Source organism: Prionailurus viverrinus, unplaced genomic scaffold (genome assembly GCF_022837055.1).
Source record: "Prionailurus viverrinus isolate Anna unplaced genomic scaffold, UM_Priviv_1.0 scaffold_33, whole genome shotgun sequence".
NCBI classification, from domain to species: Eukaryota; Metazoa; Chordata; class Mammalia; order Carnivora; family Felidae; genus Prionailurus; species Prionailurus viverrinus.
Window position 1 is genome coordinate 6398551 of NW_025927604.1, and position 18392 is coordinate 6416942.

An 18392-nucleotide genomic window follows, 5' to 3' on the forward strand; every position below is an offset into this window, starting at 1 on the left:
GTGTGCTGAATGAGTGAACAACCGCCCCAAGTATCACGTGTGCCTGTCACAAGTGTGTGCTGACTCGAGGCAGGGCACACACACGAGGATGTCGAGACCGAGAACTTCAGGAAATCTATTAGTGAGTATGCAACAAATATTTATAAATGGCATGTTACAGAATTAATGAGGCCATGTGGAATCTTAAAGGGCACTTAATCCAGTGGGTTCCTTATTGTAAATTAGGGAATCAGAGCCAGAAACAAGTAACAGCAGAATGAGAAAAACAGCCAATACAGGAAGTTTTCTATAAACCTAAATATATTCAATTTCAAAATCTCTTCTTTGACTTTCTGTCATTCCTAATTTTCAACATTATAGTTTCCTTCCTTTTATATGACATTATATAAATGTGGTAATGATGGGTGGGAAGATTTTTTGTTATGTTTTTCCTGAAACAGTGGTGTTTTCTTGATAAAATAAAATACTAATACATATTGACTCTGTGGTTTTTTTTGTTTGTTTAATTGTCTCATGAATAATAGGAAGATAAACTTCAGTCTATTATGGATTAGGAGAGCCCAAATCATATCATACATTTAGATGGAAAAATGTATAATATCTCTTACTTTGTACAGAAATCAATTCACTCGTTTTATGGGAGGAAATCAGTTGAAAGTAGAAAAGAACTCCATTTAAAATGAAAACAAACTCAAACTGGGGATTAATTCTATATAAAGTATTAAGCAATTTCAAGTTAAATTTACTATGGGGGCACTTGATGAGGGCACCTGGGTGGCTCAGTCGGTGAAGCATCCGACTTCAGCTCAGGTCATGAACTTGCGGTTCATGAGTTCAAGCTCCGCGTCGGGTGCAGCACTGACAGCTCAGAGCCTGGAGCCTGCTTTGGATTCTCTGCCTCCCTCTTTCTCTGTTCCTTCCCCACTCGCGCTCGCGCTCTCTCTCTCTCTCTCTCTCTCTCTCAAAAATAAGTAAAGAGTAAAAGGAAACAAACTATGGGGGCGCCCGGATGGCCTAGTCAGTTAAGTGTCCGACTCCTGATTTCAGTTCAGGTTATGATCTCACGGTTTGTGGAATTGAGCCTTGCATCGGGCTCTGTGCTGACAGTGTGGAGCCTGCTTGGGATTCTCTCTCTCCCTCTCTCTCTGCCTCTCACTCTCTCAAAATAAATAAATAAACTTTAAAAAACTATGAACATTTCTCTAAAAGAATTATGGTGAGGACGCAGCAGCACCTGTTACCGGACATAAATGCCAGCCTGCTCTGAGCCTATTTTCTCCAGCCCCTGAAATTCTTTCCTCCTGTTTATCCGCAACCAGGCTCTACATCGGATGACGTCCTCCTCGGATGGTGGTCGGCGGTGGCTCACCAGAACCGGCATGAGCAACGGAAGGAAAATCTGAAGCGGCCTCTTTAACAGCACACTAGGTCTGCCCACTCCGCAGCACGCTATCAGAAGAGCCAAGAAGAGATCACGGCACCAAAACCCCAAAGAGATATCCCTAGCAAGTAACCTCTCCCTCCGCAAAATGAAACCAGCCCCCCTCTAAGTCCAGCAACTATTTAGGTCAGGCTAGCAACAGCCTTCCAAAGAGCGTTCTCTGCGCAGATGTCTTACCTTATCCACGGCCGATACTTTAGCTCCTTTATCTAGCAACAGCTCCACTACCTCAATATTTCTCATCTTGGTGGCCTTTATAAGCGGTGTTTCACCATCCTGCAGGCACAGAAAAGAAGTTTTGCCAGGTTAACAGCGTTACTCCTACGTGTTTAAAGTCATGTAAATGCACATGTAAGAATTCAACTGTCTGACTGTGGTACCAGACCATATCGCCAATGCCCTCAAAAAAACGTAGCCATAGAAACTAGTAAGAAAACTGCCTTTCACCACCAATCATTTGTATCGAAATCATCTGGTGTCACTCAGCCGAGAATGGGAATATGGCCCAGCGACTCGTCAGCCATTTCTGACGACAGTGCCCCGCCCCTCGCTGATGTGGCCGTACCCCAGGCTCCACCACTGACATCTGGGCAGCACCGCCAGAGACTACGTCCCGTTCTCACCATCTTCCCAACTGACCCACAGCTCAGCCAGTGTCCAGGCCCGCCAGTGTCTAGATTTTCCAGAAATCTTTACCAGTGTCACTTCAGATCTCTATGCACCTAAGGACCCGTGTGTAACAGGGATAACAATTTGATACAAACAGCATGCGTCTGGAAAACCTCAAAAAAGTTCGTGATTTTTTTCAAAATCAAATTGAGGGAAATAAGAAGAGACCATACATAGCTCAGCGTTGAATTAGGAAAACAGAAGCTTGGTCAGAACCCACATAGGTCACAGTGGTTATCACACAGGTCCAAAAAAATAAATAAATAAAAAATGATTATCTAGGAGTCACCCATAAATCAAAAGGTAACCCAGGAAACTTTCTGTCCTAGGGCACTGACGTTACCATCATCAGGACAGAAAGAGGCTGGTCCCAATCCGCAGCAGATAAAATAGAAGTATAAGGGTAGTAACCCTTATGTTGGTAGTATTTCCCAAAGTGTGTTTATTCACTAGGAAGGCCTGCCACCTCGATCCAGAATTCCAGATATATTTCTCCATGGAAAACTATTACACATAAAGACAAATACAGTCACTAAAGTCTTACCAAGTTTTATATTTTTCACATGATTTAAGTAAAACAGACTAAAGCAACTGGTTTGGGGAACCAAGAACCACCCACCTTGGTCTTTTAAAAGGAAATGTGATCTGCACTCCAAACAAGAGCATAAAAGGATTGAGGAAATGACCTGTCTACAATTTGTGAATAGCTGATATTGTATTTTCTGAAAGTGTTTAATTAAAAAGTAACGAATTACACACTGTATTTTCCTGTGAATACACAACTTCCGAAAGGATACAAAATTACTAATTTGATATAGACTATTGCCAGTAAAATCAGCCTAATTCTAACATCAAACACCAATGACTGAAAAAAATCAGCAGCACTGACATTCTGCACTGGGTCTTGATACCTTTGTGCATATTTCAGTGTCAGGATTGCACTGTAAGATATCTCTCACCATCGTCGCATTCCCTTTCTCTACAGCCCAATATAAAGCAGTTTTGTTGTCCTACAAAATAGAAAAAAATCATCACTTCATATAAGATACAATATTGGGAAACTGCTACTTGTAAACATAAAACATCATTTTTAACATTTCTGCCAGAAAGCATTAAGAGATCTTACCAACAAACAGGAAAGAATATCAACCCTTATCTGTTCAGCAGCTAAGAAGTAGTCTTTCACTTGCTCATTTTCTTGAATTTTCTCATCCTATTATTCCACTGTCCTTGCCTGAAATACCAGTCTTCCTTTTCTCTACCTATCTAAATCCAACCCATTTTTCAAATCTTACTCAAATTCTACCTGCTCTCAAAAGCCTTAATGCCCTCTTTCCCCAACTCAAGACTCTTACACTTGAACCTTTCATTAAGCAATCGATCATGTACCATCTTCTATCAAAAGGCATCACTTTATATGTTTATGCAAAACACAAAAACATAAACAAAACAAAGTAAAACCTCCCTAAAATATGGTGTTTCTTACAGCCAAGGATTCCATGTTAAGTCCCTCACAGCATTTGGCATAATATTTATTAGTTTGATTTAAAAATGGAGGCGCGCTTGGGTGGCTCAGTTAAGGGTCTGACTTCGGCTCAGGTCATGATCTCACAGTTTGTGGGTTCAAGCCCCATATTGGGCTCTGTGCTGACAGCTCAGAGCCTGGAGCCTGCCTCGGATTCTGTGTTTCCCTCTCTCTCTCTGCCTCTCCCCCACTCATGCTCTGTCTCTCAAAAATAAATGGTAAAAAAAAATTTTTAATGGATTTGGGGGCACCCAGGTGGCTCAGTTGGTTAAGCGTCAGACTCTTGACTTCGGCTCAGATCATGATCTCACGGTTTAAGAGATCAAGCTCCAAGTCAGGCTCTGCGTTGACAGTGTGGAGCCTGCTTGGGATCCTCTCTCTCTCTCTCTCTCTCTCTCTCTCTCTCTCTCTCTCTCCCCCTCCCTCCCTCCCTCCCTCTTTCTCTCTCAAAATAAGTAAATAAATAAGCATTTTTTTAAATGGATTTGGATACAAGGAAAAACTGAGCAGAAGTGTAGACTGTCCAACAACAAAATGGGTTAAGTACAGATTTTTTTAACCTAAATCTCTTAAAATATTGGCTAAATTCACAACTTTAGGGGAGCTTTTACCTAGCATTAGTAATTTGTAATTTGTAGCTCTGTGAGCTATGGCTTAAGCAAAGTCCACAGGCACTATCAAGTGGTCCTAGGAAAGGCAAACAGAACAGGGAAGGAGAAGAGAAACAGCAAGAATAGAAGAACAACATATGGAGGGAAAAGGCAGAACAGAGGGAAAGTACTAAACAGAATAAATAAATTACATGCATTCAAAGTACCAGCAACTGTCTCGTAAACTACTAATTTCAGGATTGAATATATTTACACATTAATAAAAGAGGCGTGTTTGAAAAATATGAGCTTCTAACATGCTCTAATGTCATCTAATATGACGTTAATGGAGAAATTCTGTAAGAATGGCAGTGAAACTTAATATAGGCATCCATTAAATATCGTAGGATCTAGATGTTTATCTTCATAGAAAAATTAGAAGAATGACATTAGGATCAGTCGACACGTACAACTAATTATGCTCAGAGGTAGCAGCAGAGATAACACACACACACACACACACACACACACCTGTCCTCTAATGTCTATATCAGCATATTTCTGGAGAAGTGCTCGAACGATTTCTACATGACCACCTCTGACAGCACCAATCAACACGGTATCTCCACTCTGAAAAGACAAAAAAAAAAAGGCAAACTGACAAGAACAAATAAACACTGCTTTGAAGTTAAGGTTCATCGCATACTAACAGATATTGCTCTGAAAATTTCTTGGATAAAAGAGTAACTCAAGAGTAACTCAAAATTTTAGTTAACTAATATTAACACCTAACATTAAGGGCCCTGAGAGCAAGAGAAGGTTATACCTCAAAATGAGGACTCTGAAATTCCAGGACAAAAGTTGAGAAAGACAAGTCACCCAGAACGATAAGCCATTCTCTTTAAAGAAGACCTCCCATTCTAAGTGTAAATTAAATAAAATGACACCATAGCTGTCAACGAACCGAATGAACACTTAGAAATGACATAATACAGAATTGTTGGAGTAATTCTATGTGACAAAAGTCATGGGTTGTAAAAAAGGGATTCGTAGGGCGAGGGCCATCGGTGGGTCCATAACCGACCACATTTAATTAAGGGAGAGGCCGGTTCCCAGACCAGTATCTACATTCTAGGCAATTTGGCATTACAGGCTAACAGTGCCTAAGACTGGCTCATTCCCCATGATGAGGCTTAGGTGAGGTTCATTACCTCATAAAGACATCTCTTTGCCCTGAGATTGTATTCACCAGGCAACGATCAGTATTAATTATGCCTTCTACTACTTCAAATGTAAAATGGCTATTTTGGCAATGGGCAGAATTTTTTTTTTTTTTTTTTTTACTCTAAATTACTATCAGTTGCAGGGATTTGAGTTGGGTGAGTCTATGGGCTGTGGCTCATCTCAATCCTTAGTGGGCCTCAATGGGCTATAAATCAAGATGCAGGTCCTTGAGGATTACCGACTTTAGCGCCCTGTGTAGTAGTATCTTTACAACATTAAAAGCAGAAACAAACCCAAGGCAAACCAACTTTAGGTGAGAATGTTAGCATTAATACAGTTCCAGACTAGTAAATTAATAAAACGTTGTAAATATTTCATTGCTTACTGTGTGCCATGTACTGTTCTAGGTACTGGGAAACAAGACAAACAAGGTCCCAGCTCTAGAAGAACCGACAGGCTAGAGGAGACAAACAGACAACAGACAATACACACGAACAATCAGACAAATGCAATGCAAATAAATTAAAATAACAGTGATATGATAGAAAGTGACTGGACAGCTACTTTGGACTGGGTCACTGGAGAAGATCTTTCTGAGGAACTCATAGTTCAGCTGAGGTCGGAATGACAAGGAGGAGACAGCTACACAGTGATCATGATGATCGGCATTCCCAACAGAGCACAGCTGATGCAGAGGTCCCAGAGCAGCAACAAGGTCGCGTGTTCGACAAAGGGAAGAACGTCAATATGCCTGCAACCTATTAAAACAGGGCTAAAGTGTTGAGAAACGAGGGCAGAGAGTCAGGCAAGGACAATGCCTTATGGTGTTCACAAACCAAAGAAGTAACGTTTATCCTAAGTGCAAGAGAAGCCGTGGATGGCTTTAAATAAAGGAGGACACATGAGATTTGTTGCTTTAGAGGTCACTCTGAGCACATCACGGAGATTGCATTGGAGACAAAAGAGAACCCGGTTAAGGTGCTGTTGCTGTAACAGGGGAAGACGGTGGCTGAGACTCGGGAGGTACTAGGGGAAATGAAAGGAAGCAGACGCGTACAGGATGCGCTCTGGAGGTAGAAGCGAGGGGACTCGCTGAAGAATTAGATGTGGTAGGTGAGGAAGAGAAGCCAAGGCTACTGTGGAGAACTTGGGGCTTTAACAACGGTGGGGGGGAAATGGGGACACCATTTCCTGAGCCGGAGGCAGGAGGAAAAGCAGGCTTGGGATGAACCAAACAAGTCATCTGCTTTGCCATAAGTCTTAAAAGCCCAGCAGACATTCAAGCAGAGTTCAAGCAGAGTTGGATATACAAGTGTAGGGTTCTGAGAAGAGGGTAGAACAAGAGTACAATTTTGAAAATTCTAAGGGTAAAGGTGGTACCTGAAAACTTGGGGAAGTGAGTAACACCAGCCACGGACAACACGACAGTAATATACATCAAGGACAGTTACCGTACATGTGACACTTTCAGTAACAATATTATTTGACAAAGATCAAAAAGAACACCTTCCACAAAGATTGAACAGTTGTTAAGTCCTCAGTTCTAAAGGCAGAAATAGAATTTATCTTAAAACAAATGCATGACATACACGAAGAATCCTGAAAGGTGTGAGAAGCTAAGGTAATCTTCCATCATGTTACCACTAGACGACCAATCTGAAATAGGTAACCTACCCTATCAGGTATGTTCACGTATGTTCCAGCATCGAGCAGATCCTGTACAATCTCCGTATGACCCTCCTTTGATGCAATCATCAAAGCTGTATTTCCATCCTTATCGGTTAAATTTACATTTGGGTTTCTTTTCAAAATCTCCTTCACTGACTGAGTGTAGCCTCCTTTTACTGCCACAATCAGTGCAGTCATTGAATTCTAAAACAAAATAAAAACAAGCCCAAGAAATCAGCACATTCTAGAAAACATGACTTATGCAATAATCATAAAATGGGTATTTTCAAAAAGATAGTCTATCATTAACAGTTATTTCTGATAATAAAATGCCAATATAAATAACCAATCACATACCAAAATTGGTCAGGAAGCATATTTTCTGTTTTTGAAGATACATTAATTCTCTTGAGTCAAGAGGACTGTTATGACATTCAATTCTTCAAATGATAATCTGACATTGGATTTGCTGACAATGAACAGACCCTCTCACTATATAATGAGATGAGATGGGATGATTCAAAATTAAGCACATTCTAAATTGAATAATCCAAAATAAGGTTAACTGGGCTTCAAAGAATTGTTTATAATAAAACCTATACGAAAAACTGAAGTGAAATTCATTGAAAACAACAAACTGATAGCTACAGGATACTTCAATAAAGTGTAATACATTCTCCTTTCACAGTGACCTAGAAACCACATTTTTCAAAAATGGTCTTATTTTTAGTGGTTCTTTTAAAAGCTGCACGGATAGTTTATAACAATAAATCACCTGATGGAAGAAACTGACCCGTTACCAAAAGTATTAAAATTGTTTCTTGAGAAATTGATCTATATTGAGACGTCATGTAATTTCCTTATAGAAATATTTCAGTTATTAGACCAGCCCCTAAAACTAAGTCATAGTTCTTTCACATATTAAAATAGAATAGCCTTTTAAAATTCTTTAAGTCAAAAATCATAGAAATAGCCACTCTTCCACTTGATAAACTGTGCAGAAAAAAGGAGACTGAAAGGTATGAATTTCATGTAAGAATCACACTCTTTCTTGACACGGCACTAAAAAGATCAGCGAGTAGTAGCATCTGCCAATATGGAAAATAGGAGCAACCGGCTGGTATCATGTCAAGAAGCCAAGTGTGATACAGAGTTCACCTTTGTTACACTGCAGCCAGAGATTTGGTGGTATGTCTCCTCAGAATACTCCATGATCCATCTCACATAATACTTCATTTTGCAAATAATAGTCTGTATTAATCATTTCTTACGCATAAATATAATTTCCTTTAACTATATTCTCAAAATTTCAAGGGAAAAGAAATTTGTCAGGCCTCTCCAGTATCTCCAGCACATTTGGCACAGGGCTGCATGCACAGCAGGTGCTCAGTAAGGAATTAATACCTGCTAGTCGGAATAATGTATTGAACCAGCTTTTAGGCGTTCTAGGTTTTGACCACCAATTTCTGACATTTTTAAATCTACTGGAGAAGGAAAACAAGCCACAGCTCAAAATTATCCAAAAACTTACAATATTATTTTAAATTTTTAAGGAAAAGGTATTTTAACAGAACATAACTTTTTTCCACAATTAATAGTATTTCAAACTATTTGACTTAAAGAGTATTTCAATATGAATTCAATCAAGAGTAAGATTACTGAAAGATGTTCTTTAGAGTTTTAGCCTCCCAAAATTTACATGCATTAGCAATGGTTCCTTAAGGGCATATATCTATAACATATCATATCTACAATATATTTGTCAGGATAATAGAAAAAAAATGCTTGTTTGTCTACCTATTATTTAAGAACTGTAGGGAAAATTTTCTAGGCATATACTTAGAAAAAATATTCTCTCCCTTCAAACTAAAAACACACACGAGGGACTAAACAGAAAAGATACTTACAGCTCCTTCTTGATCAACATCAGCTCCCATGGCCAATAAATGTTTTACACATTCTAAATGACCCTTCCGTGCAGCCCAAACCAGAGGAGTAGTTCCATACTAAAATAATAATAATAATAATAATAATAATAATAAATTTAAAATTATTATCAGATCTGTAGTAAAAGAGACAAATTCTCAACATGAATTTTGATACAAATCATACTTTGAGTATTCTTAAATTACTGTTTATAGAAATTATAATTTTAATCCTAGATAAATCTTATTTTTCCCACTTTCTCTCTCCTGAAGAGATGATTAACCACTGTATGAAATTTCTTTTACCCAACTTTAACTTTCATAATTAGTGACAATTTTTCCACCATAATGTCATACAGCGTCTAATTTTCAACAAGCTTTCAGTGCTTCCTGTATCTTGTGAAATACAATTTAAAGTTCAACAGTATGACTACGGGCAAAAATAGTAACAACCAAATGACAAACGATTCTAAGTACTTCTGAGGCCCAGAGAAGTTTTGGCTTAAAGTCACAAAGCTACTAAGAGGTACAGTAAGACGCAGGACCCAAACAAGCTTGGCTTCAGTCCGTGCTCTAAGCCACCAATCCCAAACCAGCCTCTGAACTTGATAAAATAAACTCTAGCCTAGAAACTGCACGTATTAAAAGCACCTTCTGCATAAAAACAATGCTGTATCTTTGGGGAGCCTGCCAATCAAGAGACACATGAATATCCACAGTGATCTTTAACTACATGAGACCAGAGATTAAAATAAACATGTAATAAACGCCTGCTTTCTATAACAGCTCTGTCCAAAACTTTCTGTGCTGATGGAAATGCTCTATAATTCTGCACTGGCCAATACAGTAGCCACTAGTCTCATACGGCTATTGAGCACTTGAAATGTAGCAAATATGACTGAGGAACTTTGTTTTTATATTTTCTGTGTTTAGTACATATATGGGGCACTGCACACAGTAGGTACTAAACATTTTCTCAAAATGTTAGACTGACAGACTAGATAGCATAATACCTAATTTTGGAGGGGCTTTGAATGCCAGGTCCCATAAAGCATTTTTCAATAGGTCAGAAGGAGAAATTAAAGCTTTCACCATCACATTAAAGTGTCAATCAGAAAACATCAATAGGGGCGCCTGGGTGGCTCAATTGGTTGAGTGTCCAACTTCGGCTCAGGTCACGATCTCGCAGTTTGTGGGTTTGAGCCCCATGTCAGGCTCTGTGCCGACAGCTCAGAGCCTGGAGCCTGCTTCCGATTCTGTCTCCCTCTCTCTCTCTGTCCCTCCCCCGCTTCATGTTCTGTCTCTCAAAAATAAATAAGCACACAAGCAGGGTAAGGGGCAGAGAGAGGAGAGGCACAGAATCCAAAGCAGACTCCAGGCTCTGAGCTGTCAGTACAGAGCCCAACACAGGGCTCGAACCCACAAAGCATGAGATCATGCCCCAAGACGAAGTTGGATGCTTAACCGAATGAGCCACCCAGGCACACCCCAAATACAAGATTTTTAAGTGCCATATTGTAAGCATTTGCCATAGTCTCTTTACGGTCCTTGTTAAGCTATAATTTTAGATAATACTTTTTAAAAAATGAGCACAACCTGCATAAAGTACAGTGTATAAAATACATCAATCTTAAATTGTACTACCTGACGATTTTTTTTTACATACGTGTGCACCCAAACAAGTACCATCCAGATTAAGAAAAGGACAATTTCTGACATTCCCCTGAGGTTAAGCAATACTATCTGACTTAAATTTATGCTCAAAATGTATTCCAATTATCAAAAATGTCTGATTAATACTATTTTCCTGTATTTCACTGAACTGTTATTAATTTGAAAAGAATACGGTTAGCCACAATGTATCAAGTTCTAATTAAATAAATACTTGTTAAATGTTTGCGATGACGATTAAGGATTTAAAAAATGAACACAACAAAATTCTGGGAAGCTTTCTGAAGTGGATGGCAAATGAGCAGATGTGAAGGATGAACAGAAAGTAAAGCACAGGAGGAGAGGGCTCCCCACGCTCAAAGGGCACATGCAAAGGCATGGAAGGACCAAGAACACACGAACTGAGGCACCCACATCCTTTGGCCACGTGCAGGCAAGGCAGCTATAGGGCTCAGAAGGCAGAGAGAGGACAAGGCCTATCTTCCACATCACACCAGGGATCGGTGTCTTCAGCATTTTAAGCATGAGAGAGAGAGAGAGAAAACTAAACCTGACTTTTAGAAAAACCACTCTGGCAACAATCCAGAAAGCAGACAGAACTGAAGTCACAATAGAAAATTTCAAATAATGAAAACAGGGAATCATCCCTATCTATTTTCCAGAGAATGATGAATGTGATGTAAAAAAAAATCAACGGAGGGACACTCAGAAGGTAGTAGTTACAAGGGATCTGCCTGTGACATACCTAACTATATAAAACACATTCATAAACACAATGAGAAGATTCATCAGCGCAATCTCATGCGATCATATAAAGAAACCTATACTCAGACATGCTGCGCGGACATAACGCGGACCGGAACCTGGAAAGGTCTTGCTGACCTACCTTATCCGAGCAGTTGACTTTAGCGCCATTTTGCAGTAAAAGATGCACTATATCCGCATGGCCTCTCCCTGCTGCCCAAATAATGGGGTAAACACTGTACTGCTGGGAGACAGGTAGGTGGGGATGTAAGTAGACAGGAAGAAAGATGAGGAGGGAGCGGGCAAGGGAGGGGGGAAAGAAAAATCTTTTAGGTGGATATTTACAACACACGTTTGCTAAGAAAAGTAAATAACAAGGGAGTGATACAAAGTAATAATTTAAAAAAATCAAGTTACAGATCATTCTCTACTTAAAAAACAGTCATAAAACATAATCATCAAATAAAATGCACTCAACCTTAAATACATACATATTATGAACATATTTATTTTTACAGATTAATACATTTAATGTGATTTCTAGCCAACAGGCAAGACTAGGAAGAGAGATGTGAAACCATTCTTGTACAATCCTTCCATTAACTTGAATAAGTTTCTCTTTTTTTCAGCTTTATTCAGGTATAATTGACAAAATCACAAGATAGTTAAAGAGTACATGATGTGACATACATGTATATAGTACAAAATATAGACAATTTCTCAATCTGCAGTCTGAGACCCAGTCTCAAGTAGAGTAGCGATGCATGTATTACCATTTAAAGAAATGTATAGAAAAATGGTATGGAGATAGATAGATTTATACACACACACACACACACACACACACACACACACACACACAAACACCCCTTTCCTTTAAATAAGTTTAGATTAAGAATGCATACCCACAGAAAACAGGTAATATGACTTAAAGATTTTGAAATCCTAAATTAACATTTAAGCTCTAAGAATTGCCTTTTTGTTGATAAGAACTGAGAGACAAGCTTAGCTTGAGAAAAAAATTCTCATTGTGCTTTGAAATCACATCCTGCATTATTATCTTTAGTAAGATCTAGATCATTTCCATGGAATATGAAGTCTAAAACGTAATCAGTCTTAAGTGTTCCCTAAGAGAACTTCCCACTTGTGTCACGGTGACGTTTTTGCTAATGCTCACCAAACCAGTGACGCTCGGATTGGCGCCATGAGAAAGCAGCAGGTCGACCACTTCGGTGCGGCCTTTGTAACATGCCCACATGAGAGCGGTCCATCCTCCCTAAGGAAAAAAAGGGGGGGAAGCGGGTGGAAAGAAAACTTTCGTGATCACTTCCAAGCACAAAAATGGCATTAATGAAGTGCCTCCTTTGAATATTTTTCTCTAAAACCATTGTTTTACGAAGGCACTACTATGTAGTTTGAAACTCCCAAGCTCCCCAGAGAAATATACAATAGTATCAGAAATAAGTCAAATCTATTAATTCCAGAAATTATTACTCCAATTTTTGACTCTATCATGGAAACTGAAATAGAGAATATTCATGTTGAATTCTTTCACATTTCCAAGTTTTGTTTTGGCTCCTTAAAAATTTTTCTTCAGAACACTTTATATGTCCCTATATATCCTCCTTGTAGGAGCCTAGAGTTTTTCTAGAGAGGAATTCCAGCAATCATATTTGGCTCCTGCATTTAAACACATACTATAGGGGCGCCTGGGTGGCTCAGTCAGTTGAGTGTCTGACTCTTGATTTCAGCTCAGGTCATGATCTCATGGTTCATGAAATCGAGCCCCACATCAGACTCTATGCTGACAGTGTGGAGCCTGCTTGGAATTCTCTCTCTCCCTCTCTCTCTGTTCCTCCTCTGCTCGTGTGCATGCACACACTCTCTCTCTCTCTCTCTCTTTCAGAATAAATAAATAAAAACTTAACAATAAACACAACCTATAAATCCCAGATCATTACGGCACCTCTTCCTAAAAAAGACAGGATGCTAAGGTAATGATCTGTAGATCATGATATCCAGGGGCGAAGTCATCAAGTATGAATTACCAGCATGATAACTTTCTATTTTCTAAACTACAGGAGCAATTTTCTTTTCTACTGTTTTTTATTTTAAGCAATTTTCTCTTCAGCTAGAACACAATTCAGTAAAAGAGACCAATGTAATCAAATTATACTAAGAAATGAACGTTTTGTCTTTGAACCGGCATTTAAATCCACATTTGGTTTTGAGAATATAAATCACTTAATCCTTCTCTGATTCTCTTTCATCATCACTAAAAAGGAGATTAAAAAAAATACTTGCCCTAATCTAGAAAAGGCACAATTGTAGAAAGGGAAAACAGATCAGCAGTGGCCAGGGGCTGAGGAGGGGGTGGAGGGGAATTATAAAGGGGCAGCATGGGGGTACTGTTAGCGGTGAAACGGCTCTGTTTAAAATGTGGCGGTAGACGTACACATGATGCACTTGTCCAGACCCGTAGAACTGTACAGCACAAGAGGGAATTGTACTGTATGCAAATTTTTCAAAAATCAACCAGAACGTGGAGAGAAAAAATAGAATACAGACTGGGCCAAATGAATCTAACTGTATTACAAATGAATCACATAATCACATAACTACTTAGAAGCTAACCGTAGGTAACTTTGGAAAGCAATGTTTTGACTGAATACTGTAATGTTAAAAACAGAAAGAACTATGCACAGACACTGTACTAAGTAGGCAAACCTCTTTCTCTCAGAGTATCGATTAGAAATTCTGTAGCTACTTTAATTTGTATCCTAGAGTTGAACAAATAAGTGAATACATTGTGCAGATAATAGGGCCAGATTTCTCATTATCAGAGAAGGGTTACAAATTAAGGAAAGGGAAAAGTCTATAATGAATTTGGTTGGCAGTATTAACCTGGTCTCTTTAAAAAAAAGATACATCCCCTCCCCCCACACCCAAATAGATATAGAAATAGATGCATGTATATGCAAGAATTAGCACAAAGACATCTATCTTCTATGTCTATCCATTGAGAAGGACTATAAGCAGTGATACCCCAGTAATAACAAGCATACCTAACACCAAGATATTGGTTTCTCAATACCATTTTCCAATAAAAGAAAACAGGCTTCCATGGAAAACTGATTGCTTCCAGGGCTAATAATCAGGAAAATAAGCCAGGAAAAATACAAGATGAACCTGAGCCTGAAGCATCTTGTGATGCCGGAAAATAACGACAGCACGTTAAAAGGGTATAGAAGCTTCCACGGCCAAAGTTGGAACAACCTGACCAGGAAAACAGGTACAGAACCGAATTATAAACCGGAGAACAAAATAAATATTCATCAGGGGCGCCTGGGTTGCTCGGTCGGTTAGGCGCGTCCAGCTCTTGATTTCAGCTCAGCTCACGATCTCAGTCTGTGGGTTCGAGCCCCCTTGGGATTCTCTCTCTCGTCTCCTCCCCAGCTTGCGCTCTCTCTCTTTCAAAATAAATAAACACTTAAAAATAAATAAATAAATAAATATTCATCAGACCATATATATCCATAGATATGTAACTACATACAGATACGTGGGGCGTGGGGGGGCGGGGTGTGCAGGGGAGAGAAACAACTCTTCCTTACGGAAGAACTCCAATTGATCAACGTACAGAGAACGAGGGGAGTGGGAAAATCACCATCATAACACCACATTAATAACTGCTGCATGCAAGACATACTGATAGATGTTAAAACAAATGAGTGAAAGTTTAATCAAAAGCAGTATCTTCTCTGACATATTTAGCAATTACAAAGGGGAAAATAGTAACCTTACAATGAAGAAATCTGGCAGACACTACCTTAACCTAGAGACCAAGGTCAACTTCACCAGTGACAAACTCTGCTAGCATGTACCTAGATGCGCGGAGAAGGGAACATCGTCTCTATGGTATCCTTCCCCAGCAAAGTGTAATCTCAACCTAATCATGAGGAGCATCAGACAAATCTAAATTGAGAGAGATTCTAAAGATGCCACAGGAGTGATCTTCCAAAGTGTCAAGGTCATAAAAGACAAGGAAAGGCTGACAATTTAGCTCAAATTATAGAGCTGAATATTTAGTCAAGTTTCACATATACCAATATTTCAATCTTTAAAATGCCTTCCCAGAACTGTTTGAACATCATGCTCTCATTTTAATTTGTATAATGTCACCCTATGCAAGCATCTAGGAGATTAACATTTAATCCTGAGAGAACGATACCCAAATTTGCAAGTGAAAAGATCAGAACCGAATACCTACAGCAGTAGCTGTAGTTCAGCGCCCACAAAGGTCCTCTCAAGGAAAAACCCTCACTAGCTTCCCAGATGTTACACCCCGGAGTTCTTCCTGAACCCCAGCAGCGCCTGGCGGTCGCCCTCCTCTCCTTACACAAACAAGTCCCAAGGACTCTGCCTTCCCTCATGGCTCAGCTACTGCCACCCACCCGATCCTGTCACATTTCGGTCCCTCGATACTAACTACTCAGGGAGACTCGGTCCTCAGTTTTCCCAACTTTTGGCATTTGAAAGCCAAACGCAAAGACCCTTTAGATATGTTAAAACAAGTTGTGGTGATTACTTAGGGGAAATAAAAAATATGGAGAACTAAAAAAGCTTAAGATAGTTTTGTGCAATCTTGCTAAGTTTGACACATTCAATAACGCGTACTCTATAGTTCCTCACTCCCTGCTAATAAACAGGGGAGCAGCGATAGAGGAGAAAGCCTTTGGAGTAAGGCAGACCTGGGTTCAAACCTCGGCCTGACTTCTTTGGGCACAGGGCACTTCTTCCAGTTTCAATTTCCTGAACTATATCCACTGAGAACAAAAGGAATTCCCAGCCCATGGGATTGTTCTGAGAAGTCAACTCGCCACAGAGAAGCTAACGCGTATAAAGGGACCAGGCACAGAATGGGAACCTGATATTAATCCATGTGATAAACAGGTTTGGTGCCTTTAACAAGACATTGAGAACTAGGAAACTCCATGAGTTCCCCTTCTACTTTATCTGTCAGTAAGATGAGAAGACCACACTTTATTCCTGCCTGGGCTAGTGACATCATGGAACTCTCTCCCTAAACTTTAAATTTTTTTTTTTTAACGTTTATTTATTTTGGGGACAGAGAGAGACACAGCATGAACGGGGGAGGGGCAGAGAGAGAGGGAGACACAGAATCGGAAACAGGCTCCAGGCTCTGAGCCATCAGCCCAGAGCCCGACGCGGGGCTCGAACTCCCGGACCGCGAGATCGTGACCTGGCTGAAGTCGGACGCTTAACCGACTGCGCCACCCAGGCGCCCCTAACGTTTATTTATTTTTGGGACAGAGAGAGACAGAGCATGAGCGGGGGAGGGGCAGAGAGAGAGGGAGACACAGAATCCGAAGCAGGCTCCAGGCTCCGAGCTGTCAGCACAGAGCCCGACGCGGGGCTCGAACTCACGGACCGCGAGATCGTGACCTGAGCCGAAGTCGGACGCTCAACCGACTGCGCCACCCAGGCGCCCCTAACGTTTATTTATTTTTGGGACAGAGAGAGACAGAGCATGAACGGGGGAGGGGCAGAGAGAGAGGGAGACACAGAATCGGAAACAGGCTCCAGGCTCCGAGCCATCAGCCCAGAGCCCGACGCGGGGCTCGAACTCACGGACCGCGAGATCGTGACCTGAGCCGAAGTCGGACGCTTAACCGACTGAGCCGCCCAGGCGCCCCCCCTCTCCCTAAACTTTTAGAGCAATATACTTCAACTCCTTTTCAGAAATAAGCAGGATAAAAATGGTTCTGTATCTTTATATAAAAATAAGTATCCCACCCACTTCATTAAGCGTGAGAATACAACTAAGCTTATGGAAGTAAACACACCATGTAAATTATCATAGTAAGCGTAAGACAGCAGAATGCTGCGGTTTCTTAAAAACTCAGACCACCTGCACCTCACATTGTCAGCAAAGTAATGCATGTTTTAGACACCACGGCAGATCAATTCCTTCCTCTCTTCCACTACTAAAGCTAACTTTGGAAAAGGCTTAACATTTTGCAGGATAGATAGGCTAGAAATGATCTCTTTCTTCATCTTTATGCTTTAAGCAGATGCCAAGATCCAGTAAGAGCTCAGATAATAAAGAATCACATCTTGTTAAACTTGTAATGTGTATAGATGGCATGGCCGAACATAATTACATTTTTAAAATAAATTTATAAATATTATTCTGGAAATTATCACTTTGAACTAAAAATATTTATAAGACTATACTGTCCCTCTTGAAGTTCCTCTTTAAAGGAAACAATTCTTTCACATTTGTTTCAAAACATTGTTACATTGAAAGTCAATGAGTTGTTTTTAATATTTCAGAATTTTAAACTCTGAAATAAACCAAGAATAACAATAACTAAGAATACTCTAAAAGAGGTTCATTGTATCACCTGGGCTTTAACACATTCCTGAGACTCATTTCAGTGCCCAGCCCCAGACCCTAAGGAGTTATTATCATAGCACCTCCTGCACGAGAAGCCAAGGTCCCAGACATACCTACTACTGTTAATAAGACTCCGGCTAATGAAACGTACCATAGCCCTCATACATACCATGTCGCGGTGCTCCAAGTTGACCCCACATTTCAGCAGTTCCTCCACAATGTGCACGTGCCCTTCCTTTGATGCCGAGATCAGTGCTGTCCAGTTATCCTGGAACACACAGTCACAAACGTTACCATTTCAAAACCAAAAAACAAAAATCCAAAGTGAGGAAAAATAAGTTCGACTTCACATACCAAATGATCATACCAAATTGACATGATGTGACCCCACTGTGAACTAGTCTAAAACAACACCGCAGCATAAGCTCTGTCAAGAAGTTATCCGTCTGCCTGCATGACCGCAGTGTGTCAAGTGCTCTCACAGCTGCTTGGTCTTGTCACTGGCCTTCTAATC

At 40.1% G+C, this 18392-nt stretch overlaps 1 protein-coding gene across 8 annotated transcripts in view; it reads right to left on the reverse strand.

Annotated features, from left to right (window-relative positions):
* KIDINS220 (kinase D interacting substrate 220) overlaps window positions 1–18392 on the reverse strand; it is a 97907-nt gene that overhangs the window by 64702 nt on the left and 14813 nt on the right. For 5 of the 8 annotated variants that reach the window (XM_047845125.1, XM_047845121.1, XM_047845127.1 and 2 more), the window contains 8 exons: window positions 18048–18146; window positions 12635–12733; window positions 11600–11701; window positions 9025–9123; window positions 7124–7321; window positions 4757–4855; window positions 3022–3120; window positions 1619–1717 (listed from right to left, as the gene is read on the reverse strand). In XM_047845125.1, coding sequence (XP_047701081.1) covers window positions 1619–1717; window positions 3022–3120; window positions 4757–4855; window positions 7124–7321; window positions 9025–9123; window positions 11600–11701; window positions 12635–12733; window positions 18048–18146 — 894 coding nt within the window. Of the gene's footprint in view, window positions 1–1618; window positions 1718–3021; window positions 3121–4756; window positions 4856–7123; window positions 7322–7474; window positions 7602–9024; window positions 9124–11599; window positions 11702–12634; window positions 12734–18047; window positions 18147–18392 lie in introns of those variants that run through there. The other 3 variants (XM_047845126.1, XM_047845124.1, XM_047845128.1) reach the window with 2 other exon arrangements.